This window comes from Radiomyces spectabilis (assembly GCF_025331425.1).
Source record: "Radiomyces spectabilis strain NRRL 2753 chromosome Unknown BYT42scaffold_13, whole genome shotgun sequence".
Classification (NCBI taxonomy): domain Eukaryota; kingdom Fungi; phylum Mucoromycota; class Mucoromycetes; order Mucorales; family Radiomycetaceae; genus Radiomyces; species Radiomyces spectabilis.
Window position 1 is genome coordinate 23,907 of NW_026251938.1, and position 24,402 is coordinate 48,308.

Here is a 24,402-nt window from a genome sequence, read left to right on the forward strand (position 1 = left end):
TTGAGCCATCACCGAACTTCTCCAAAAGCGTACCATCTCTGCGGATGCACAGGTTTTGATCATTCTGTTAAATAGAATACCAGCATGCTACCACTTGCATCCTCGGATATGTCTAAGTAAATATTGGATGAGCCGTCAAGAGTCAAAGTACGTAGATTGCTTGTCGATTAAGGAGATACCGATAATAAGCTTCACGGTAAAGTCACACAGCAATTTAACCGCTGATGGTTATCGGTTGCGGCCGGTGACAGCTTTCTCCGAGAAACCATCGGTCCATGTCACACGAAACGATTCGGAAAAGGTTATCAAAAATCAAAAGTACCCTTTTACACAGTAACACAAACAGTCTGTGGAGGATCATTGTCAGATAGTGATCATTTCTTTTTAGATATGCCCAATTAAAGGACCGCCTGTGCCTGCAACACAAGGAAACAAAGGGTTCATGCGATAAATAACGTTGCCAACCATGTTGAAACGATAGAATGGTTTTTGTCAGTATATCACTCTCAGGTAAACTTTTTACTTTCTGTTGTATGTATTGTCATTGATCAATAACATAGTTAGAACTGCTGGATTCGTATGATCAAGAAGATTCAACAACCAGTGATCTGAGATTTTATGAGTTACTATTGGCCTTTTCTATTTATTGAATTCTTTTTTTAAAAAGTGATATTAGACGGAAAGGGCGTGGGGAATCATTTTTCCAGTTATTTTTCCAGTTTTCTCACAAAGCATGGATGCCATTTTCTGCTGGCAGGTTCAGCTGAGAATTCGAATGAACACAGTAACCTTTGGCTCTTGCACTTGCAGTAAGATTTGATGAAACAGCATAAGACATCATCAATGTTTATGGGATGCATTCGAGCTCCAGCATATCACGAATTGAGTGTTTTTTTTTGACTTTCAACAGACACATGGGATACACGCCTCAAGTGATTATAAATCGTTTCATGCCAAGTTTGGGATTTCACGTAACAATTGTTTCCATAATGATACTAAGAGATAACAAAGAAAAAAAAAAGAGTAATAATGAATGCTAGAATACAACAAACGACTAAATAAGCGAAAAAAAAGAAGGCAATAAGAGATAAGAGAAAAAGAACAAAAATAAAAAAGGGAAGGAATCGCTGCAAATGAAATAGTTACTAGTTATCTAACAGAAAAGAGAAAAAAAAAAAACAACAGAATATATATAAAAGGTGTTGGTTAGATCAGAGAGTCAAAAAAAAGGTGGGGGAAAGGGAAAAAGATGAAAGAAAAAATAAGCCAAAACAGAAAAAAGAAAGAGAAAGGGATCAGAAAAAGTAAAATTACGACAAGACACTAACAGGGGAAGAGAAAGAAAGAGATGCGATAACAATCAAATGAACAATAGGCGAAACGAGAAAACAGATAGAACAAAGAAGGACAAATCAAAGGCTGGAGTAAGAAATTCACATGCTTATTGGGCGTAAATCTGATTGAGTCTCCACACCGCAGCATTGCTTGTTTTTTTATCGAGCAAAGACGTGGAGAACAACTCGTCCGAGACTGCGTTGCGCATCAAAGCTAATGTATCGGGTGCATGTTCTGCATTGAACGAAGGTTGAAAGTTGACGGGATTCGCAGCGGCAAGATTTCGTGAAGCAAAGGTCGGATCAAGCGACGTTTGAAGCCCAGACATGGAAGTGAAATTTGAATAAGCAGCATTTCCCAACGAATTATACATGGTCGCTCCACTGAAAAAATTAATAATGAAAAGAACCCAATTCAGTTTCAATACATAAAACACAAAATGGAAAAAAGTATTTCCTACTTACCGAGGTAAAGTCAGAGCCGGCGCAGTGATCATGACAGGCTTTTCATTTTGTGATCGACCCCATGACAAACGAATGCGAGAATTACCAATTTGATATCCATTCATCTGTTGGATCGCCAATTCTGCGGATTGTCGAGAAACGTATTGAACAAAACCGCACCCTTTGCCTTGTGGAATCTTTACGTAAACAATCTCGCCAAAAGGACTAAAGTACTGTCGTAGTTCGTCTTCTCGGATAGGCGCCGATAACCCACCGACAAAGACCGTGGTATTGGTAGGATCGTGGTACATGGGTTGCTGAAGAGGCGAACGGTTGGGTGACACGGCCATGGCATTCATGGATGGCATAGCATTGTAAGATCGATTTTTCGGGGTGGCGACAGAAACACGAATTGGACGAGAACCGATAAAAAAGCCCTGCATTTCGACAAGTGCTCGTTGTTGATCTGCCTGGTCGCTGAATCGTACAAAGCCGTAGCCACGGGGCAATCCCGTGCGTGGGTCAGTCATGATTTTAGCCGACTTGCAGGATCGATAGCATGCTTGAAAAGCCGCCTGTTAAAAAAAAGAAACAGAAAATGAATCAGTACAACTAGCGTCCTTTTTTTTTCTTTTTTCTTATTTTTTTTTGGCAGTGGGTTGAACAGGCAAAGAAGAGGGATAGTTTCTCTTTTTTTTTTTTTTTTTTTTTTTCGCCCAAACTGCCAAATTTCCCACAGGATCTTGATTTTTCCTTCACTGTTTTGCCTGTACTCTCTGTATTTGCAATAATACGTACCAAAAGGTTGGCTTCAGTGCAGTTGGAGCTGAGATCACCCACAAAGATCGAATACTCTGGTTGTCTGTCCTCACTATAGAATAAAATGGAATAAGAAACAAAAACAAGAAACACACACATACACACACACAACACAGAAAACAACAGGGAAATAACGTGAGACACAGCAGATAATCATATGGTCACTTTTTTTCCCCAATCATCCCCATCCATCCCCTAGACCGACAGACCAAGAACGGGTGATCTGACAATAAGAAATTGAAAAATAACGTACCGTCGGTCAATGAGTCCACCACCGGAAGCCCAATTCAGTTTGAATTGCTTGTTTGTGTTGGGGATCATGGAACCGTTGTAAGTATGAAGTGCTCTTTGCGTACTGGCCGTACATCCAAAATCGACAAAAGCATAGCCTGCACTGGCTCTAATGGTAAACCAAAGAGGCGCAGTCAGTACGATCGGTTAAGAAACATGCCGGTTTATGCTATTTGTTTATTACCCTGTGAGTTTGTCTCGAATGACTTTGACCATGACCTTTTCGCCAAGGTTGAACCAAAGTTGTTGAATGTATTGTTCGTCCATCCATGGCTCTAATTCACCCATCCTACATTGGAAAAAATTCTTTTTGGTTAAAACCAAGCCAACTCAACTCAGAGTAAAATAAGGTTGTCAATAAGGGAAACAAAAGGAAAAAAAAGGGGGTCCTACCATAGCGTCGTTTTTTGTGATTCGATGGTTGCAAAAGAAGTGGATGAGGAAGAAGATAATGGCTGTTGAGTGAAATCGTAAGGAAAGGTCATTAAAGAAATAGAGTGTATTGCAAAAAAAAAGAGGGAAAAAGAAAAAGAGCAGAAGCTAAAAAAAATGGGAAAAAGGGAAAAAAATTTTGTTCTCCCCCCTTCCTTTCCCTTCTCTTGCCCCTCGTTGATACTTGAAACATCCATTATTCTCTCTCTCTCTTTTTTTTTTTTCTTTCTTACCTTTTTGCTCCATTCCAATGTTTGTTTACTTTGCACTATTATAGATCGTATCCACTCTTTCTATACCACACGAACTATGGATCTGTTGCTAGAGCTTTTTGATCCCTGCTCTTTACATCCACCCGCTCATTGTATCGATGAAGAAAAAAAACCCTAAAAATTACACCTGGAATTTTTTTTTTTGGGTCAACTCAGGTCGATCTCACATTCAGACCGATTTTAAGCTGCGATTAAAATGAACAAAAAGAACAAAAAAGCGCTTGGTAATCGGTTTTTTTCGCCAGGTGGCTCTTTGTATACGTCTTGCATTGTCGCCCTATCTCTTATTTATTGTGCATTGCAACTGATAGTTTGTGGCTTCCTCAAATCCACGGAATAAACTCAAGACTATTGATTCGTATATTGATGATGCCATAGAATAGTTTATTCAGCACCGACCATGTTCCTGCATCGTGCTCTCCGGGTTGACCTGCACTGCGTAGTTGCTTTTTCATTTTCTGTCATTTGATTTGAAGTCATGAAAATATAAAGTATTCTGAGCAATCCTCACCCACCATTTACCACGATCCGAACAACGCTTCACGATTCTTTTATTCACTCACCGAGCAGGATTTCCACCGCATACCAGAGTGTGATTCCCATAGCCCGTTTAAACGTGAATGCAAGGAAATGTCTTGATAATGATCCGATATCCTTATAAAGAGATAATGAACAAATATCACTCAAATCATGTCATATGAAAGGAACCAACACTGTACAAAAAAAAAAAAAAAAACGCCATTCCACAGTCAGGTAAAAAACAAAAATACAAATTCTATATTTCCTGCTCTTCTTTTTTTTTTTAAGAAGGTAATTCAAACGATCAACATGAATAAAGGAAGAAAAGGAGGTGGTAGGTCAACAAAATTAAAAAAAAAGAGGCAAATAGAGGAACGGAACATGAAGTTACCGGAAGATATGTACTATCTCTTTTTCAGATTTAGACCAAACCAGCGGCCTCCATAGCCTAGTAAAGTAACAACCAAAAGTTAATCATAAATTCACCATCAATACACCAGTTTACAGAATTTGATGACTTGCCTTCTTAAGCTCAACACCCAATTTGGCAGGAGAAGGTGTGACGATGACGCCAGCCTGTTCCAAAGCCTTGATCTTGTCCTGTGCACCACCCTTACCACCAGAGATAATGGCACCAGCGTGACCTAATAACAAAATCAACAGATGAGCAACCCATTTATCCAAAGGCGTCTGACCCTCTGTGTGTGTACATACCCATTCTGCGGCCAGGAGGAGCAGTCAAACCAGCAATGAAGGAAACGACAGGCTTGGGGTTTTCGCGAGTCAAGTTGTATTGGGTCAAGAAGTCAGCAGCCTCTTCTTCGGCAGTACCACCGATTTCACCAATCATGATGATACCTGCATAACGTAAAGGTAAGTGTCATGGTACAAATCATTTTCTGCAACACCCCCCATCATCCAATGTATAATTGATTCATTGTGTCATCCCATCATAACCCAAGTGCATACGAAAAAATTTCATGCTTTCCCCAAATTTACCTTCGGTTTCGGGATCATCCAAGAAGACGCGAAGACAGTCAATGAAGTTGGTACCGTTCAAGGGATCACCACCAATACCGACGCAGAGGGTTTGACCCAAACCAGTTTCGGTGGTCTGGTTGACAGCTTCATAGGTCAAGGTACCGGAACGGGATACAATACCGACCTTACCGCGCTTGAGAATGTGGCCAGGCATGATACCGATCTTGCACTGTTCGGCGGAAATCATACCGGGGCAGTTGGGACCGACAAGACGGGACTTGTCCTGAGTCATCAAAGCCTGCTTGACCTTGACCATGTCGTGCTGGGGAATACCTTCAGTGATGGCAACAATAAGAGGCACTTCGTTCTCAATGGCGTCCAAGATGGCAGCAGCAGCGCCAGGAGGAGGAACATAGATAACACTGGCATCAGCCTTGGTCTCTTGCATAGCCTGTAAAAAATAGCCATGACAAAAAAAAGTCGAATTTTAATGAAATGGGGTTCTTTTCTTCCCCAGAAAAAATAGCACCAAAAAAAAAAGAGAGTTACTTTACCTCACGGACGGAGCCAAAGACGGGAAGACCCAAGTGAGTCTGACCGGCCTTCTTGGGAGAAACACCACCGACCATGTTGGTACCGTATTCGATGGCTTGCTGGGAGTGGAAAGTACCCTATTTTGTCACCAAGTTATGAGCACGCTTTTTTTTTTTTTTTTGGTCCCGACCAAATCTTCATCCACGCAACACGGAATGACCAATGTACTTACCTGCTTACCAGTGAAGCCCTGGCAAATGACCTTGGTGTTCTTGTTGATCATCAAGTTCTTGGCAGTCGATTCATAGCCAGTGGCGAAAGCGCGACGGGCAACTATTGAGTGTCCCCAACAAAGAAAAAAAAAAAGGAATTCCCAACATGAGTCTTAATGTCACTTTTTTTTTTTTTCCTGACAAAAAGAAGAAAGTATGCTTTTAGTGTCATCTTACCAACGGAGCCAGCACGGAAAAGGTTGGAAGCAGCTTTTGAGGCAGGGAACATTTTTATACAACTGAGGTGTGAGAGGGAAAGGAAGCAAGACGCACTTTAGCTTTTCCCTTTTTCTCGGTGTTTGTTAAAGTTGTGACTTTTCTCTCTTTCCCCGTTGGTTCCCTTTAGGTCGCCCTATTTGCCCAATGCCTCGGGTAAGGCCGGGTCACGTCGGCGATTCATGTTACGTTTGAAATTTTTTTTTGTCTTATTAACTTTTTTTTTTGCATTCTGTCTTTATTGGGTTTCTGCGCCATTTGTCACCATGAGCTGTGCATCCAACCATTCTATTATGAATCTTGATAAAGATATATCACGACTCCCTTTTTTAGAAAACTCATCTACACACAGACTCAAGTCAGCATTAGACGATGACTTTCACCCATGGTTTGACGACATGAACCTTGAATATCAAACTCCGGTCATAAAGCCTGACCAAGCGCCGGTAACCAAAAAAAAAAAAAAAGAGGGTCACACTAAGGCGCGCCACACTCTTATATGATACCTTTCATAGTCAGGTATCAGCATCGACAGTGAAGCTACTGAGGTAACCATGGACACATGTGGGGACTGAATTCGTATTTACGAAAACCGACTTCATTTTTTTGTATTTATCATCCTCTATTACAATGTTACCTATTTACTGTCTCTCCTCTCTATCCAAAAGAATTATTGGCATACTTTAGTACAAGATCTGCAGAGAGAAAATGCCTCTTTAATGTTCTCCCTACGCGAGACTCAGGCAGAATTGGATCAATGTCGATCGCAAAAATATGCTTTGGAAGAAATGATGGAAAATCATATGAAAGTAACCAATGTCATCTTGACCAAATTGCGCAATGATGCTATTCAACGAATTCGAAAAGAAAAGGTGACATAGACACGTAGAAAAAGTGAAGCTCCTTAGAATCCTATAGTATCATACATGACACTAATGAGAGCCCTGACAGAGCCTGCGAACCGCTCGACGGAGTTTGGAGACGGAGATTCAACCCTCGGTGCCGGTTTCTTCATCATGGTGTGTCCAAGTTCATCCGCCATTTGAGCAAGCACCCACCATGCCAACCACGGAAGATAAAGAGGTTCAGACGGATTCGTCAAACCTAGCGCCATTAGCGATATCAGATGTGTGTTCCAAACAATCGAATGCGTCCCCGTCTGTGTCGCCGGGCTTTGTGCCTGAACGTTCATTTTCTGTATCGGGATCATTGCATGAATCCTCTTACGAAGATTTGCTCCACGAAATACAAAACTTGCAACAACAAAGACTCGATCTAAGTAATCCTATCTGTCTCTCTTTTTTGTTCTGTTGTAAAAAAGGATAACCACATGAATTAATTGACTTGTCTGTTTGCGATATAGTGTTTCAAAAACGGTACCTGACTCTTGTAAATACTGCATTGGCTTCTTGGTAATGTCCCATTTTTCCTGCTTGTTTCCTACACCATGGTTAATTGACTTGAATAATGATCCAATATAGCGAATCTCGATCAATGAAAGTCTTTCAAGCTCTGGGAATAGCTTCGAAAGACATCACGACGCGGTCACCTCGGCAGAGATGGCGTGCATGCTGTGTGGCCATTATTGCTATTTATCGTCTCAGGTACGCATACGAATTTGCATCCTATTATGTTTTATCTGTCTCGAAAATTTAAAATGGTTTCTTTAGGCGTTCAAAATATTCGGAATAACGTTCTACTACGCGCACTCTCATTGTTTTGCATGCCATAAGCTTTTTATATCTAAAAGTACAGCCAAAAAGTCCTTTGCAAATAAAACGCATCAACCAGTAATTGCATTTTTAAGAATGGAACCAGCTAGGCGCGATCAGTGATTACAAATGCTTTCCATTATTCTATCGATGCATTCTGGAACTTCATTCGTGCCCGAAAAAAAAAGAAAAAGATCTTTTGCTCACGTGTTCGACGCATGGATCAAAATGACATGAACGAATTGGCGGCTCAGTGGCATGAAGAGCATTTTTCTAAATCAATTAAATTTTATTGTATTTATCTATAGCATCAGTCGATAGATGTTCTCACCATGAACTAGGGAAGAAAAAAGAAAAAGAAAAAGAAAAAAGGAGAGTAAAGGGAAAAAGAAGAAATGAAAAAACAGGTGAGAAAAAAGTAAGCGGTCTGTGATGAATAGGGTATGCTATTTTTTCCTTTTCGCGCAAAGAATGAAAGAAATAGACAGAGGATGTGATAAAAAAAAAGAATAATAAATGAGTAAGGGAAACAAGGAGGGATTGACGTTTGGATATGACAAAGAATGATAAAAGAAAAGAGGGGTTCTTTATATGACAAAAGGATTATGAATAAGGATGGGACAAAGCATGTAGATGTTGAATGTGGAGTAATGCATGTTGCTCGTGCAGCATCGAAACGGATAAACAGGTCAGGATTTGCCCACGGCCAAATCTCGCGTTGTCAGCGAGGTAATTTCATCATCGTCTTCGCACGAATCGCTGATTTTCTTGGGATCCAATGAGCATATCTTGTCCATCATCTCATCCGATCTGATTTTTTGATTTTCCTCCGCGCCTTCCTCATCCTCATTCTCCTCCTCATCTTCTTCTTCCTCATCATCATCTTGCATCGACAGTTCTGCGAGACGTGTTTCTTCGATCAACTCGATGATGTCTTCCGCCGTGCCCACAGATCGTAGGAAAGGATGCTATCAAATTTTGAAAGGGTCAGCAGCACGCACGGTCAATTTGCATTATTCTCAGGCTCAACTTACTTTTAGTAGAGTGGCAGCATCCGGTCTTTCGGCCGGGTTTTCTGCAGTGCATTGCTGCAAAAAGTTTTTCAAGTCATCTGACCACCGATCAGGTTCCCGCAAAGGCGGAAGACCATTAGACGCGATCAAAAACAAAGCCTACCAAGGAAAATAGTATTAGCCATTGGGCCTTTGCATGCATTCCATTTTTTCATACTCACTCTCAAAGGTGGGTATTCTACATAAGGAGGATCTCCCTGAACCATTTCTAATAGTAATACACCCAAGCTCCAGATATCCGCCTTGGAGTCATAATCAAGACCTTTGATCACCTCGGGTGCCTGTATCGAAGCAAAGGAGATGAATATCCGGAAAAGACGGTCCATCTTTTTGGGTTTCTTCCTGTGACCCCAACTTACCATCCAATAAGGTGTGCCAACCACAGAATTGCGCTTGGGATTCCGTGATGTTAATTGTGCACAGTGACTAAAATCGGCTGTGATGAAACACGTCTCAGTAACGATCTATGGAAGATCTGACCAAATTTCCTCTTTCATGTTATACTTACCTAGTTTGACTTCGCCACGCATGTTCAGCAATACATTATCACTTCGAATATCGCGGTGAATTCGGTGAAGACGATGTAATCGAGACAATGCTCGAAGGATGTCACGTGCTACACGTCCGATTTGATGTTCTCGCATACGAGGTTTATCATCCGCTTCAACGGAAATGATGTCCGCCAAAGAGACGTCCATACATTCCATGACCACCTGCAATTGCAATCGATCAACCCGACGTTAGTCCCAGTTACTTGCTCGTGAGACGATCTCAAGCAATTTTTTTTTTTTACCCAAACTTCGTCTTCGGTCATGTAGCATCCAATGTACTCGACAATATTTGGGTGCCGGCTCATTTTCATAGTCGTTAATTCGTTGCGAATTTTATTCAGCTTTTGTTCGGCTGAGCGGGATATCTTTTTGATCGCCACCTAGGTCATGACAAATTGTAAATATGCGCATGTTCTAAGCTCATCACACCGCAATTGCTTCTCTCTTTTTTCTTTTTTTCTTTTTGGCTATGCTTACCGTCCGATCGGTGGCGGTTTGTTTGGCAGCATACATGGGCCCTGATTCGCCTTCAGCAATCAATATGAAATCAGTATATAATCTTGTAGGGTCAGCATGATCGACAATATCATCTATTACGACGAAATAAGTTTGCATGATTTTTATGTAGAGGTCGGATGCAAGGCGCACTGGCTTACCAATAGAGCTCGAGTCCAATGATAAATGTGTCTGTGATCGTTCAATCGACGTTGTTGAAGTCGTATCTTCGGTGCCTAGTGAAAAACCCCCACCAAAACGAAATAAAATAAAATAAATGAGCCGACCGGGGTTTCCTAGCTAATGGTGTCTCGGCGACCGGGAAACCCAGCGAATAAAAGAGGAGAGAAATGCACAAGGCGTACCTGTATCAGATTCATTATTGACCAAGGGATCCGAGGAGACGGATAAATTCATGGACTGCGAGGGCGGTAAATGGATCAGTTTGGAGTTTCGAGCGCGGGAAGGAGGAGCGTAACCGACGGGCAGAGCGGATGGATGGGTTTGTTTACTGGTATCGGGACCGTTGCAACTGATGGTGGCTGAATGAGGGGAATCAGGTAAGGAAGGCATGGGCTTAGGTTTTCGTTCTTGTTGCAAAGCATCCGGCATGCGTACGTGCATCAGTCGTTCCACCGTTTTCGGATTCGCTTTCACGACATCATCCGGGATACCCGAAGCTTGCAATATCTGCTGCCATTCCGGTGGTAATCCTTTGAATCCGTAACTGTCGACTTGAACGTGAATATTGTGCTGGACATTGTACGGTTTACCAATGATGGAGGCTTTCTTCCCCAATGCTACACAACAACAAAAAAAAATCGTTAATAAGAACCTCCATGGCTCGCTCCACAATGCTCGTGCCCGGTTAGACTAGCTTACAACGAGAACACACGGTGGAAGGAACTAGATTCGGGTTAATGTAGTTGGTGTTTAAAACATCATCGCTGGGCAGGGTTGATTGCCACACATCCGGTAATCCCTGTGAGATGGAGTTACAGTTAACACCATGAGAAAGTGAAAAGGCGAATGCATTTTTATTGTTACCATGAATTTGCCATTGTCTTTATTGTATTCAACGTGAATTCCATGTTCAAACTGGGTCGGTTTACCGATATCGAGAACTTTCTCGGGATAACCTTGTCGTCGACTGCTCGCTTTCGATATCTTTGACGCCATGGAAGTGTTGGACTGATTGGGGTGATGGTAGAATCGGCCGAGGCTCGATAAAGTGGAAGATGAGTCGATTTTTCGAAGACTTCGAGTAGATGAAGGAAGCCCGCCCGTCGATGGTCGTGAATTAGGGGGATACTCTCTTCCTGAAACAGACGGGTTGGACACCGGGGTTGCTATGGTATTTCCCATAACGGAATGGTATATATCACAGTGGGAAAATATCAAGAACAAGAGACCCAAGAAACCCTACACCGAGGAGGTAAAACTGGGTGGTGGTGGATTTGAAAAAATTAAAAAAAAAAAAGTTATGTGAATGAAAAAGGCAAATGGCAATCCGGGATTTTTGCTCCTTCCAAATTTGCGATTGGGCGAGATTTATTGGCTCGCCTTGGCCAATGAAATCGAGGTAATACCGGAAACGCTTCATCTTAGGGTTTCCCTGTTCAGGTCCTGTTTCGGTTTTGTCTTGTTCTTTGCCATGGGAACATTCATAGAAATTGCAGTCGTCAAGCCCTCAATCTTATTGAAGAAAAGCAACATTATCAAGCTATTACTCCCGTCAAAGCTGTAACGGCGTTTTCCTTTGCATAGTTTCTGTCGCAAACCGTCGCTTGAGTCGACGATACCAATCCGTAAATGCAAAAAAAAGAAACAATTAGAACTCTGCAACCAATTATATATCTGTTTGCACAATGTCAGGGAGAGTTGTTGGGTGATTTGACACTCTCTGAAGAAAATTGACCGACCGAACAGCCGGTGAAAAAATTCCTGCGGCAAGCCAAACATCAGCGGAAATAGTCAAGTCACCGGTGACACACGAGAGGAGCCAAAACCGGCTTTCAATTCCATTATAGTAAAGGGTTATTCTTTATCCGTTTCCCACCGTTATGCAGGTCCATACCCTTCTGTGGAGAGGCTTGCTAGGCTTCTTCCTGAGCTTGACCTTTAGTCATGCTATTTTTAGACCCGGATGGCGCTTACAAAAGTAAATGAAAGGGCAAACACCCATGATTGTGCTCTCGACCCATAGATAACTGACTGACATGCACTCATTGTTACAGACATCACGGTTACGTAAAAACGTTGGCTGGAACGACCCAACTGGACCCACGTTATGGACCATTCTATTTCAATCAGCCTATTGACCACTTTACTGCAAACTCCCGCACTTTCAAGCAGCGCTTTTGGGCTAATACCGACTGGTATGAGCCAGGCGGACCGGTTATCTGTAAAGCATGATCCATGAATCGCTAGGCGACAAAATTTGGATCACTAAAAAAAATCAATGGATAGTATACAACGCTGGCGAAACAGCTGCTGATGAACGATCGGCCTATGTTACCAATTCATCCATGGCGCTGTTGGCACGTGATTTACGAGGCATTATCATTGTTATGGAGCATCGCAGTTATGGACGTTCACAACCTGGCACGGTAGGGGGAACATATTGCAGCATACACTGTTGGACATTCTCTGTCCTCACAAGCGCGTATTTCTTAGGATTATTCAGTGAAATATTTGAAAACCTTGACTACGGCGCAGGCCTTGGAAGATATGGCCAACATCATTCGCACTGTCAAGGTAAGCAGAATGAATCCAACTACAATCGCCATTCTCCTTGTAAAGGGTACCAACATTTTTTTCCTTTATTCAGTTACCGAATCTTGAAGGAGAGCTTCCACCACCTCCCGCCACACGATGGATCGTCTATGGTGGAAGCTACAGCGGCAATTTGGCAGCGTGGATGCGCGAAAAGTATCCCGATCTCGTCTTCGCAGCGGTAGCATCCTCGGCTCCCGTGGAACTACGCTATAACTTTTATCAATACTTCCAAGCTGTACAACAGTACGCGCCCCGACACTGTGTGCACGCCATCCAAATGGTGATGCAGTACGTGGACCATATTCTTTACGGTCCATTTGAGAGTGGCAAACGAAGACTCAGGAGACGTTTCGGCGTGGAAGAACTCGAGCACGATGATGACTTTGCCGAATGTAAGTGAACTATCCCACCCCCAACTACATGAGACCAGGTAACCCTAATCCGTCCATCGTCTAGTGCTGACCTATCCTTTGGGATTATGGCAAGAAATGTCACCGGATGCCAATCCGTTTCAAGACGAATTTTGTGCTATTTTTGATAACGCTTCCAGCTTCCACGGTTACTTGGATGCTTATAGCAACTATATCAAGGGGGCTGTCAAGAAAGCATGCGGTGATCAACCCATCAATGAATGTTTGGATACGCACGATCCTCAGTCTCCCATGTATCATGATCTAAAGTCGGAAAGTCGAGCATGGTTCTGGCAAACGTGCCTTGAAATGGCCTATTGGCAAACCGCGCCTCCTTTATGGTATCCAACCATTGTGTCGCGAAAACTCACGACAACATGGTACCAACGCCAATGTCCTTTCATGTTTGGAGACGCTGTGCCAGAGGTCCCGGAATGGCGCCGCATGAATAAAGACTACGGAGGTTGGGACGTATGCCTCTCACGGACCTTCTGGGTCGACGGCGAATGGGATCCTTGGCGAACGTTAAGTGTGCAAAGCGACAACGCGCCTTCTCGCTCCCACTGCAAGGAAGACGCCTACTACGTTGTACTTCCAAAAGCGGTGCATCATTGGGTAAGTTTATAAAGATAATAAAACGGTTAAAGCAAAACTACTTGCTCAATATATCATGTTACAGGACTTTTTCATCTCTGAGAACCTCGACCCAAGCATTAAAATTGCCCAGCGCAAAATCAAGCAAGCACTCGTCAAGTGGCTCATTGAAGCGCAAACAGAAGTCCACGCTACACAGACGCCAACGCTATTATATCAAGCAACGATCAAAAAATAAAAGAAACTACTGTTTGAATCTACTCTCTCATGTCCCCCCTATGTTCTTTTATATGCTCTGTGCTTGGACATGAACCATCAATCATCACTTTCTCATCACTTCTTCCATTGAGCATTTTTTTTTTGTATCCTCCAATTCAAAACTAGTTGAGGTTTATTTGCATTGGACTGATTTCGAAAAAACAGTAAACAAGGTAAATAGAAAAGTACCCGACACTGTTTACTTGAGGGGAACGAATCGGGAAGAGTGGGTGGCACCAATACCGGGACGACCGTGACGGACGGGCTTGTAGGTAATGGAGAATTCACCGAGGTAGAAACCGACCATTTCGGGTCTGATTTCGACCTGGTTGAAGGTCTTACCGTTGTAGATACCGACAACGGAACCGATCATTTCGGGAACGATGATCATGTCACGGAGGTGAGTCTTGACAACGGCGGGCTTCTCGTCAGCAGCAGCTTCCTTCTTGGCCTGACGGAGCTTCTTGATGAGACCCATAGGCTTGCGCTTCAAACCACGCTGGAATCTTCTGCGGGCACGGCAGTGAACCAACTCCATGAACTAATAAAATGACAATGGAAACAGAAATAGAATTGTCTTAGCAAACCCACGTTTTCACTACACTTGGTTGCCATAACTTCAAAAGCTGAAACTAAGACTCTACCTGTTCAGAGGACAAGTCCAAGAGTTGTTCGAGGTCGACGCCACGGTAGCTGAACTTGCGGAAAGTTCTCTTTCTCTGACTCTGTTGATCAGCCTACATTGGGACAAATAAAATGCATGAGTTTCCCAGTCCATCGAAGCTGAAATGCTCGTTCATCATCTACGCAGAACGGTATGTAATAGGGAGGCCAAAAAAAAAATGTTGCATCGATTTGTATCGATCTGTATCCCATCATCCAGCATTTCCCATCCGCCCATCCGTCCATTCATCATGTCTCTATGATCCATCCACAGCCCTTCCAGGTGCTACATACCATTGTTAAAAACTGGGAAAGGAAGGAATCCTGTGTCGGCAACTGGGACGTCAAGTATGAGCACGCCTGAGCGGAGGGACCCCCCACTGCCCAAATTTTGTCCGGGACATTGCAGTAAGCTGGATTTTCTCCGGACCGAACCTTTCCAATACATTCTCCGACTGAATGGCTTGAGTCCCTCCCTATATAGAGTCGTTCAACGCAAATTCGTCCCATAGATCCTCTGGGTTCATCATACATGCTGGCTGTTTGCACGTTGAAATTATGCGTGGCTCGGCTCTTTTTAAAAAATATGATACGCTATTTATAAAAAGCCTATTTTCCTTTCTTCGGTTATCGCAACTTTGGTAGATGGAGTAGAGCTGTCTCTTTACACGATTTTTATTTTCATCAAAAAAAGGTCACATCACAGGAATAGGGGATAGACAAATGGTACAAAAGAAAGGGAGAACAAACGGATGTGAGGTTTAGTAGGCTTGACGGTTGACATTGATCTTGACGGTCTTGACTTGGATGTAGTTGTCCAAAGCATATTCACCGTTTTCACGGCCAATACCTGACTGCTTGTAACCACCGAAGGGAGTCTGATAATCAAGTTCATTGTAGCAGTTGACCCAGACGGTACCGGCCTGAAGACGGTTGGAAACATCGACGGCGCGAGCAATGTCCTTGGTGAACACGGCGGCGGCCAAACCATAGGTGGTATCGTGAGCCTTCTCGATGGCATCATCGACATCTTTGAACTTGCAGATAGCGACCACAGGGCCAAAGATTTCTTCTTGCATGATGGTCATCTTCTCAGTAACATCGGTGAAGATGGTAGGTTCAATGAAGTAACCCTTGTCACCCCATCGCTTGCCACCGAGAACGCAGGTAGCGCCTTCCTTCTTGCCGGCTTCAATGTAGCCCATGATACGGTCATACTGCACCTGGGAGACTTGGGGACCCTGGTAGGTGGCATCGTCGTGGGGATCGCCTAACTTGGTCTTGCTGGTGTAAGCCTTGAACTTTTCAAGGAACTCTTCGTAGATGCTCTCTTGGACATACACACGGGAACCGGCACAGCAGCACTGACCGTGGTTGAAGAAGATACCCTTGTGAGCCCAAGCCACAGCCTGGTCCAGATCGGCATCATCAAAGATGATGTTGGGAGACTTTCCACCAAGTTCGAGGGTCACCTTCTTGAGGTTGGATTCTGACGAAGCTTTCATGATCATGCGACCCACCGCGGTGCTACCGGTGAAGGCCAACTTGCTGACCTTCATGTGGCGAGCGAGAGCATCACCGGCAATAGCACCGTAACCAGTGATGATGTTGATGACACCAGGAGGAAAACCAGCTTCCTTGACAAGTTCAGCAACCTTGAGTGCGGACAAGGGAGTGAGTTCCGAGGTCTTGACAACGACGACATTGCCTGTGCAGAGAGCGGGACCCAATTTCCAGCCAAGCATCATGAGGGGGAAATTCCAGGGAATAATAGCACCACAGACACCCAAGGGTTCGTGACGGGTGTAAGACAAAGCACCATCGATTTCAATAATCTTTCCGTGGATCTTGTCGGCCCAGCCGGCAAAGTAGCGAAGCGTGATGGCGATTTGCTTGGCATCAAAACCACGAGAGAAGGAAATACCTTTGCCATTGTCAAGAGATTCGATCTGAGCCAATTCTTCATTGTCACGATCAATGAGATCGGCCAACTTGTTCATCAAACGGCATCTTTCCTTGCCGTTGGTCTTGCTCCAGACATCGTGGTAAGCCTTTTCGGCCGCGTTGACAGCATCATCGACCTGCTTGGCCTCGGCTACATCACGATTTTTAGTCACACAAGGTTCATTGGTCCAATTTTTTTTTCTCAATTAACATACCAGCCTGTACCGCGGCGATCACTTCACCGGTGGCGGGGTTAATGGTGTCAATGGTATTGGCACCAGCAACGAATTCGTTGTTGATGAATAAACCCGTGTTGACTAACATAATGTTTTTAGGTAAGCAACTATTTCCCTCCCTGCAGTGATACATTGAAATTGAACCACGCGCCGACTGACAACCATTTTTTCCCCTCCTCTTGTGGCATCCGCTTACTTACGTTTCAACTTGAAGCCTTTGGGAGTAGCGGTTTCGACAACAAAGTTGGTCATAATGGAATTTTTTTTTCTGGTACAGATGTGGAAGAGAGAAAAAAAAGTTCTGGTATAAAAGGTGTGGGAATTTGAGCGACTTTTTATATGTTGTGCGAGAACGATGTGCGGGCGGCAAAATGCAAACTTTATTTCGTGTTCTGGGGTGGAAGAGTGGAGCTTCATTCTTGACTATACCGCTTTCGGCAAGTCAACCGTAAGGCGGCGAACCAACAACGAACGTTTACCAGCTTGTTATGAGATCAGAATGACACGGAACTTGAAACTTTTACAATGGCTATCCAAGCTGAATAATACAATCGGGAGAATGGATGGAGCATAATTTCATCGTGTCATCCAATCAAAGTATGTGCCTTGGCTGCCATCAAAGTGGACCCCGCAGCAACGCCTTCTTTTTTTTTAAAATTCTCACACCTCCCTCCAACTTATCGCTATGGAAAATTATTGTTTATTTTTTCTTCTTTCCATTGGCCCAAGCGGCTTTTAGGATATTATAAAAGCGCACTAGGTTAGACTAACAATGTAGCGATTTTTATTTTATTTTATCCTGGATGAGGAACCGCATGGAAAAGTGTGCTACGATGTAACCATCAGCTGAGTGTACATTATCTTTTGCAGGAATACAAGCTTTATGCATGCAACAGAAAGCCTGTGAATTGGCGCTATCTCATTGGAAACATAAACACCATTTCACCATGGACTTGGGGTGTGCGCGTTCATGGAGCATTTATTTGTAATTTTGCATTTCTTTTCGTACACGCTCAGGGTGGGCTTTAGATCTCTGTCATACTATGGATGTATTTTCAGCAGATAAGAAATTTGACGGCATTAGTCACTCATTTGACTGTGTATCCAAGAGTAGCCATCAATCTGGGATTCCACTCCAAATGGTTGGGGATTGGCGTTATTCGGCATGTTTTGCGTCTAAGCTTTGAATTATATGAACGACAAACAGAGAGTGATGAAAAAAAAGTTTGCATGTCAATTTTGGCTTGATAGAAGATATACAAGGTCCATCCTTCATCAATCAACTTTATATTGCTGTTGTTTGCACACAGGCCCCACTGATGCGGAAGTCGGCAAAGCAACACGAATACGTTATTTCCCACGTTACGTGAACAAAAAAAAAACTGATCTTCAAGGGAAGAAGATGAAAGAAAAAGAAAACCACATACAGATTGATGAATCTACTTTCTCTATAACGCTTATTACATTTCCCAAGTTTCCGTAAATCCCATCGTCAGGTTCGTAAAAAGTAAATTATCGGACTCACAGGGGACCCATGAATTGAAACTTTAGCACTGTGGGAGAACGCCCTAGAAATTTCATGCGCAGCGGGTGGCATCGGTGCATACTTGTTCTTTGCTTTGTTTATCAACAACTTTTTTGGGAACAAATTTTTTAAATATGGTAAAGTGCAATATTCAACAGAAAGAAACAGAAATGTCGAACGAGAAAATAGAAGAAAAAGCGGGGATGGAATGAGAGAAAAAAAAAGTGGATGGGGAACGCGTAGTTTTCTTGACAAATGATTGATGAATTGGAACGTGGCATGGTTATTTTCTTTGCTTGCCTTTCATTTTTGCTAAGCAGTTGTTGCAGTACCATTTGCCCTTGGGTACCTTGTTCAAGTCCACACATGCTAAATGGAACCATTCAATTTCGCACTACGCAAGAGGGTCAGTTTTGGGACGTGGTGAAGCGCGTAATCCATTTCTGCAAAAACTTACATCAGCATTGTCGCACGCTACCATTTCACCGTATGAAATTTGTTGACAATAACAGTACAGCGGTTCGTTTGGATCAGCATTGGCATCCATAGGAATCACACTATAGAAACAAAACGATGTGAGCACTCCATGACACGGTGGTAGGAACAGCATCCGCATAGTGACACAAACGTTTTAGATTTGTTAGTTCCATTTTTGCCTGTGAAAAAAGTAAAATAACAGTTAATTGATCACGTTATTTTTATAAAGGTAAACAATCCATTACCAGAAGTAATCGCATTCTTTGATTTCTCTTTTTCCATATGATGCTTCATCCTCTCATTCTTAAACGCTTGTGCTCGTAATGCACTCGGCGGTGGTGATCCACCATCTTTCAATGCCTTGCGCTCTGGAGAAGAATGGCAAGACAACAAATCAAACGGCAATCAATACATGACCATCGATCGATTTTTGTTTCTCCAGTGAAAACTTACTTTTTACTGTGAAAAAAAAAAAAGAAAAAAAAGAATGATGTGAGTTTGACCGACTCTTTCGTCTTCTTAAAACGGTAAAAAGTGACAAGTCACTTACCTCGTTTTTCAATCTTGGCATCTTTACGTTCTCGTTCTAATCGTTTATTATTTCGATCCCGCATATCGGCTCCTTCTCGTAAACTACGCGCTGAAGGTTCTAAACCAGGTTGTGCTGTAATTCTGTAATCGCCAATGGTTTGTTCTTCTTCCAATTTCACCAAATCAGCATCAAGACGATTGCAATGACGATCTACCTACAAGATGTTGGACCCCCCACAGAAATTCCCCAATCAGTGGATGGTTCCTTTGTGTTAGACCGGTTTTTCTGTATCTGTCCTACCGCATCAAACGTTGATTTTGCGAGGGCTACTTTTTCTTCACCTCGCTTCAGAGTTTCTTCCAACAAACCGCCAAGATTCTGTAACCTGTCAATGCGATCATTCGGATCCATCTCCAACACATCGTCAATGAGTTTGATTGCTTCCTTGGCCACCGATTCCATCAGTTCTGTGCATAAATTGAGATTGTGTTTATTAAAAAAACGGAAAGCTGACATGGATGCTTGTTGAAACTTTGCTGTACCTTGAGCGTAACCATCGAGTTCTCTCATCAGCGTGAAATTTCTTTGCAGTTCCAGAGGCAATGCTTCCACCGCTAGAGAAAGACCGCGAGAGTGAGTTTCCACTGGCTTTCAAAGGAGAGCCCATCTGTCAGCAATATTTTCCAATACCATCGAGATAATCGTCAAGGTAGATAAGATTGTCGAAATGTTTGCTGACGGCAGGTGGCTTCATTCTGAACTCTGCACAAAGAGGAAACGACGAAAAAGAAAAAAGAAAAAAAAATGCTAGACGAAAAGGAGAATAAGGGAAAAAACGTCGTGCGAGAACGAAAGCACGACACCATGGAGCCCAAATTGCAAGTCACACAGCCCGTCGGGATGGGGTTTCCATTCTTTTTTGCTTCTGACATCCCGTCTCTTTTTCTTCAAGGCATGAAGAGTTGGCATGTGAAGCTATGTATCGTTATTTTTCTCTTTATTGGTCAATGTTTGGCCTCGCCCGGTGATTTGCAACCTTCTTATCAAGACTGCATAAAAACCTGCGCACAAGAACATTGCCCCGCACCTCTTCCTTTAGTGCTTCGGTTAATGCAATGGACATGGTAATCTTGAAAAACCGACGGGAGCTTGATTGAGTTTTTCTCCACGCGTAACTCACTTTTTTTCTACTATTGTTAGCCCTGAAAATTGTCGTTATACCTGTATGCAAAAGCTGACGGATAAGGCTATTGCAGAATCCAGTCGCGTCTTGCAATATCACGGAAAGTGGCCTTTCTATCGATTCTTGGGGGTTCAAGAACCTGCATCGGTTGTTTTCTCCATTGGCAATGGACTCGTGCATTACAAGTATTTCCATGTGCTTCAACAGCAGATTCCACAGGCTTATTACTTGAGACCTTTTATGCTGACTTACGCCCTCGTGGGCATCAATACCTGGATTTGGAGCACCGTGTTTCATGCGCGCGATTTCCCGCTGACGGAGAAGCTGGATTATTTCTGTTCGGGGTTGTTGATACTTTACTCGTTCTATTTTGCCTGTTTGCGCATCTTTAGGATTCGTCAAGCACTGTTCATCCGGGCCCTCAGCATCCTGTGCCTGGGGATGTTTCTCGGCCACGTTTACTATTTATCCTTTGTCACCTTTGATTACGGCTATAACATGTTGGCTTCCGTGTTGATTGGTACGTTACAGTTGACATTGTGGGTGGGATGGTGCTGTGCGCAATATGTGAAACCGGAGAATGCCAGCCGACGACCGTACGCCTACAAAGTTTTGGTGTCCGTTCTAGGCGTAGCCGTAGCCATGTCGCTCGAACTGTTCGACTTTCCACCCATCTTTCGCATATTCGATGCACACAGTCTCTGGCATCTATCCACGATCCCTCTGATGGTGGTATGGTACCAGTTCATTTTGACCGATACCTGGCACGAACTGCACACAAAATGGAATCCGGTCGCCGCAGTCTGAACGAGTCGAACAGCAAAGCAGTGGGCACTAATTTGTCTTTTTCCAATTGTATACACCATTACCTACTATGGGTTCTTTGTATTTGTAGCTTTCAATATCATTTTTGTTTTTCAAAAAGATTTAGAATATATCGCATTACTATATGTCTGCATTTGAAGACTACTTTTGATGGTTATCATGGATACAGTAGCAGGGATCGGATATGACATCGGATTTACCAAGAGAACAAGGACTCTAGGCGAAAGAAATTCCACTAGAATTGATGGGGACTCTCTAGTAACTGAGAGACATGATTATTGGCTTAGAGCACATTGGGGCAAAGATTATGAGTGGAAACTTGTGCGTGATCAAATTGGATCAATAAATATGCCGGCTCAAAAAAAGCCGATTAGACGGTGGGCCTAAAAGGTACAGAAATTGTACGTGAACAACGTTCGTTGTTATTCTGCACGAATCATCAGATAAAGATTTATCGAATGGCCTTATTTCTTTCTTTTAAAGGATACAAATTGGGTACAGTGTATACTTCATTTATTGAGTGGATATGATAAATACAAAATGGACCATTCAAACGATATGTCTAATGGGATCCAAGGCTTACCAAAACGAGAGGGCGGAAGGAACACAAGCACTGTAGGGGGCCCATAGTATACCGGACCTTTCACTGCCACGACTTCTCTGTACTTCCCGCTTCATTGCCAAGCCATCCATGCCCTGTATGTGGGTATGGATTTTACTCGGCTCGGCAGGACTTGTATAGGAGCCTCAACGCAACGGCTACGGGCGCTAATATGCTACGGGAAAGAAGAATGTAAGCCGGAGAGAGAGAGGGATGAGAACTTGCCTCAATTGCGGATCCCAGCAGTCATGCGGAGGTATTGGCCGGATCGCCATCGGTCGTTTCGATGATCGATTAGCTGGCAACAGTTTGCCAGCCATCCACTTTTTCTGCGCGCTTGCTAGAATAAAAAAAAAAGCGAGAGATAAGTAACTAGAATCCTGACAGGTTCACCCCATTTTGTGAACACTTACCGGTTCAGCTTGATGTAAGCAGACCTTATGCCAGCGCTTCGTTGGCAGCGCCGGCCGTCACCGCCCGAGAAAGGTGATTCTTCCGTTTTTGGCTTGGTTATGGATTATCGTTTCACCACCGCATTGCCTTGCTTGTGGGAAGCTATGCGAGGGATTTTGGGCTTCTGGGCCTTGAAAAGAAAGAAAAAGAATGAGTAAACAGTAGTTTTCAAGGATGCGGCGACCGTACCTCGATTCAAACTTGACAACTCGACAAGCAAGAGGGTAAGTGATTGCTTGAATTCTTGGTCAACGGAGTGCCGATATCGTGTTGACACTCCCCTATGCCACGGTTGGATGCGGCACCGGGATTGTCACCACAATTGCAGATGCCTTGATACCTTAAAAAAAGAGATTAGCATAAATGCAATGAGTAAACTGATTTTGCCTGGTGTACTTACTACTTCGGGCATGGAGAACGCAACCGATGTCCTCCGTGATTATTGCTTGTGCCTAAAAATCATGTAATAAATGAATTTGAGCGATCATCCTCTGTAGGTTGGAGAGCAATATTGAATCACTTAACTGGGGCCTGGGGGGTTTGTTCGGCGACCTGGACGGACGTCGCCTTGGACGAATGTCTAATGGTCGACATCCGTCTATTCAAAGAGCTCGTCGGGTCGTCAACTTCTTCGTCGTCCAGAACTTCTTCGCGATCGTCAAACTCATCTTCACCGAATGCTTGCTCCTCTTGTTGCTGCTGTTGCTGTTCTTCTTTGTCTTCTTCTTCGGATTCTACGTCATATGTGTCGTCATCATCTTCTTCATACTCGTCTCCTTCGTCAAACTGAAACGCTTCTTCTCGATACTCTTCTTCATACTGATCTCGGTATTCTCGAACATCTTCCACGTCTTTATAATCACCCCTTTCGTCATTGTACTGATCTTTTCCTTCTTCTTCTTCTCGATACTCTTCTTTGTACTGATCCTGATATCCTTCCACATCGTCCACGTCCGCATAATCCTCTCTTTCGTCATGATAACCTTCTTTTTCTTCTTCTCCGCACTGTTCGTCGTACTGATCGTGACCTTCTTCAACACCGTCAACGTCTTCATAATCGTCTCTTCCGTTATAGTAATCATCTTCTTCTTTTCCTTCTTCTTCTCGGTGCTCTTCGTGATACTGATCATGGCCTTCTTCAACATCGTCAACATCTTCGTAATTGTCTCTGCCGTTGTAATATTCTTCTTCCTTGACATCTTCTTCATACTGGTCATCATCTTCAAGCTCCTCTTCTTCCGAATGATCCTCAGCTTCATAGTATTCTTCTTCTTCTTCTTCTTCTTCGGCATTCTTTCTAAAGACACACAAACCATACGATACACATTGGAATTCGAACTATTAGGCCTAAAAAAAATACACTGCTTACCTGGTTTTCAATTTTTCTGCGGCGTCAACTATCGCTTGCAATTCAACCATTTCTGCCTCCACTACTGGCATTTGCTCTTGGTAGTACGCAGAATTGGGATCAGAGGTGGCAAGCCACTGAACTTTCCCGGCAAGTTGGAGAAAGAACTTTTCAGCCGCTTTGAGGGCTTTTTCAAATTCGTCGTTTTTCCTAGTTAAAAAAACTATTCGTTAGAGAAATGTCGATCAAAAAAAAAAAGCACAATTACTTTCGAGTTAACTGAGAGGTTAGTGAAGACTTGGTTGAAAAGAATAAGTTGATCGTGGATGGAAGAAAAACGTTAGCATAACATATTCTACAAATGATGGCATGGTATTTTGCATCACTTACGATTGGCGAGGTAAGACATTTTAGGAAGAAAATATTACCCTCAATAATAGCCCTTTTGTGAAGTCCCTCGGATATGTATGCCTTTACTTCCTCAACGATAAGATGCAATATAGGTGGAGCATATATATAAAAAAGAAAAAATAGGGGAACCCGTCGCGTTTGGCCTTTTTATATCGATAGCAAAAACCGAGTCACTCAGGGTCCGACAACAAAGCAAAACAGTTTGCCCAAATATGGATG

General features: G+C 43.2%; 11 protein-coding genes across 11 annotated transcripts; 4 read left to right on the forward strand and 7 right to left on the reverse strand.

Moving 5' to 3' along the window:
* Positions 1-1,795: 1,795 nt before the first annotated feature.
* On the reverse strand, positions 1,796-3,176 carry BYT42DRAFT_503459 (uncharacterized protein; the record flags this gene model as incomplete). Its single annotated transcript, XM_051564904.1, has 4 exons — positions 1,796-2,353; positions 2,577-2,645; positions 2,847-2,997; positions 3,073-3,176. The coding sequence occupies 4 exons, from the start codon at positions 3,174-3,176 to the stop codon at positions 1,796-1,798; spliced, it is 882 nt and encodes a 293-aa protein (XP_051419470.1).
* Positions 3,177-4,328: 1,152 nt separating this feature from the next.
* BYT42DRAFT_583598 (succinyl-CoA ligase subunit alpha) lies at positions 4,329-6,299 on the reverse strand. The gene is made up of 7 exons (XM_051569791.1): positions 6,076-6,299; positions 5,859-5,959; positions 5,647-5,763; positions 5,111-5,543; positions 4,826-4,969; positions 4,634-4,755; positions 4,329-4,559 (listed from the first exon to the last, which is right to left on the reverse strand). The coding sequence occupies exons 1-7, from the start codon at positions 6,125-6,127 to the stop codon at positions 4,533-4,535; spliced, it is 996 nt and encodes a 331-aa protein (XP_051419471.1). The 5' UTR covers positions 6,128-6,299; the 3' UTR covers positions 4,329-4,532.
* Positions 6,300-6,330: 31 nt separating this feature from the next.
* On the forward strand, positions 6,331-7,905 carry BYT42DRAFT_583602 (uncharacterized protein). The gene is made up of 7 exons (XM_051569792.1): positions 6,331-6,560; positions 6,630-6,662; positions 6,783-6,986; positions 7,066-7,393; positions 7,478-7,526; positions 7,596-7,718; positions 7,785-7,905. The coding sequence occupies exons 1-7, from the start codon at positions 6,381-6,383 to the stop codon at positions 7,804-7,806; spliced, it is 939 nt and encodes a 312-aa protein (XP_051419472.1). The 5' UTR covers positions 6,331-6,380; the 3' UTR covers positions 7,807-7,905.
* A 610-nt stretch (positions 7,906-8,515) lies between these two features.
* On the reverse strand, positions 8,516-11,310 carry BYT42DRAFT_617277 (kinase-like domain-containing protein; the record flags this gene model as incomplete). Its single annotated transcript, XM_051572170.1, has 11 exons — positions 8,516-8,794; positions 8,861-8,998; positions 9,061-9,180; positions 9,259-9,335; positions 9,408-9,612; positions 9,693-9,830; positions 9,928-10,040; positions 10,107-10,181; positions 10,311-10,745; positions 10,828-10,927; positions 10,993-11,310. 11 exons carry the CDS (start codon positions 11,308-11,310, stop codon positions 8,516-8,518), a joined length of 1,998 nt encoding a protein of 665 aa, XP_051419473.1.
* Positions 11,311-12,008: 698 nt separating this feature from the next.
* BYT42DRAFT_595369 (serine carboxypeptidase S28-domain-containing protein) lies at positions 12,009-13,123 on the forward strand (the record flags this gene model as incomplete). The annotated part of the gene is made up of 5 exons (XM_051570844.1): positions 12,009-12,106; positions 12,183-12,349; positions 12,415-12,554; positions 12,622-12,702; positions 12,776-13,123. 5 exons carry the CDS (start codon positions 12,009-12,011, stop codon positions 13,121-13,123), a joined length of 834 nt encoding a protein of 277 aa, XP_051419474.1.
* A 229-nt stretch (positions 13,124-13,352) lies between these two features.
* Positions 13,353-13,688, forward strand: BYT42DRAFT_465435 (uncharacterized protein; the record flags this gene model as incomplete). Its single annotated transcript, XM_051563505.1, has 1 exon — positions 13,353-13,688. A coding segment is annotated over one exon (336 nt), but the record flags the coding sequence as incomplete, so codon positions are not given.
* Positions 13,689-14,184: 496 nt separating this feature from the next.
* On the reverse strand, positions 14,185-14,945 carry BYT42DRAFT_548963 (40S ribosomal protein S15; the record flags this gene model as incomplete). Its single annotated transcript, XM_051566044.1, has 3 exons — positions 14,185-14,526; positions 14,630-14,722; positions 14,943-14,945. The coding sequence occupies 3 exons, from the start codon at positions 14,943-14,945 to the stop codon at positions 14,185-14,187; spliced, it is 438 nt and encodes a 145-aa protein (XP_051419476.1).
* Positions 14,946-15,292: 347 nt separating this feature from the next.
* On the reverse strand, positions 15,293-17,128 carry BYT42DRAFT_600182 (aldehyde dehydrogenase domain-containing protein). The gene is made up of 3 exons (XM_051570996.1): positions 17,029-17,128; positions 16,808-16,909; positions 15,293-16,743 (listed from the first exon to the last, which is right to left on the reverse strand). Exons 1-3 carry the CDS (start codon positions 17,078-17,080, stop codon positions 15,410-15,412), a joined length of 1,488 nt encoding a protein of 495 aa, XP_051419477.1. The 5' UTR covers positions 17,081-17,128; the 3' UTR covers positions 15,293-15,409.
* A 1,345-nt stretch (positions 17,129-18,473) lies between these two features.
* BYT42DRAFT_101548 (uncharacterized protein) lies at positions 18,474-20,199 on the reverse strand. Its single transcript, XM_051562059.1, has 7 exons — positions 19,663-20,199; positions 19,381-19,576; positions 19,284-19,289; positions 19,076-19,198; positions 18,982-19,009; positions 18,811-18,910; positions 18,474-18,747 (listed from the first exon to the last, which is right to left on the reverse strand). The coding sequence occupies exons 1-7, from the start codon at positions 19,930-19,932 to the stop codon at positions 18,637-18,639; spliced, it is 834 nt and encodes a 277-aa protein (XP_051419478.1). The 5' UTR covers positions 19,933-20,199; the 3' UTR covers positions 18,474-18,636.
* A 93-nt stretch (positions 20,200-20,292) lies between these two features.
* BYT42DRAFT_538425 (Per1-like protein) lies at positions 20,293-21,510 on the forward strand. Its single transcript, XM_051565515.1, has 2 exons — positions 20,293-20,486; positions 20,563-21,510. Exons 1-2 carry the CDS (start codon positions 20,317-20,319, stop codon positions 21,350-21,352), a joined length of 960 nt encoding a protein of 319 aa, XP_051419479.1. The 5' UTR covers positions 20,293-20,316; the 3' UTR covers positions 21,353-21,510.
* Positions 21,511-22,940: 1,430 nt separating this feature from the next.
* BYT42DRAFT_617282 (uncharacterized protein) lies at positions 22,941-24,181 on the reverse strand (the record flags this gene model as incomplete). Its single annotated transcript, XM_051572171.1, has 3 exons — positions 22,941-23,721; positions 23,794-23,959; positions 24,163-24,181. The coding sequence occupies 3 exons, from the start codon at positions 24,179-24,181 to the stop codon at positions 22,941-22,943; spliced, it is 966 nt and encodes a 321-aa protein (XP_051419480.1).
* Between the last annotated feature and the right edge of the window lie 221 nt (positions 24,182-24,402).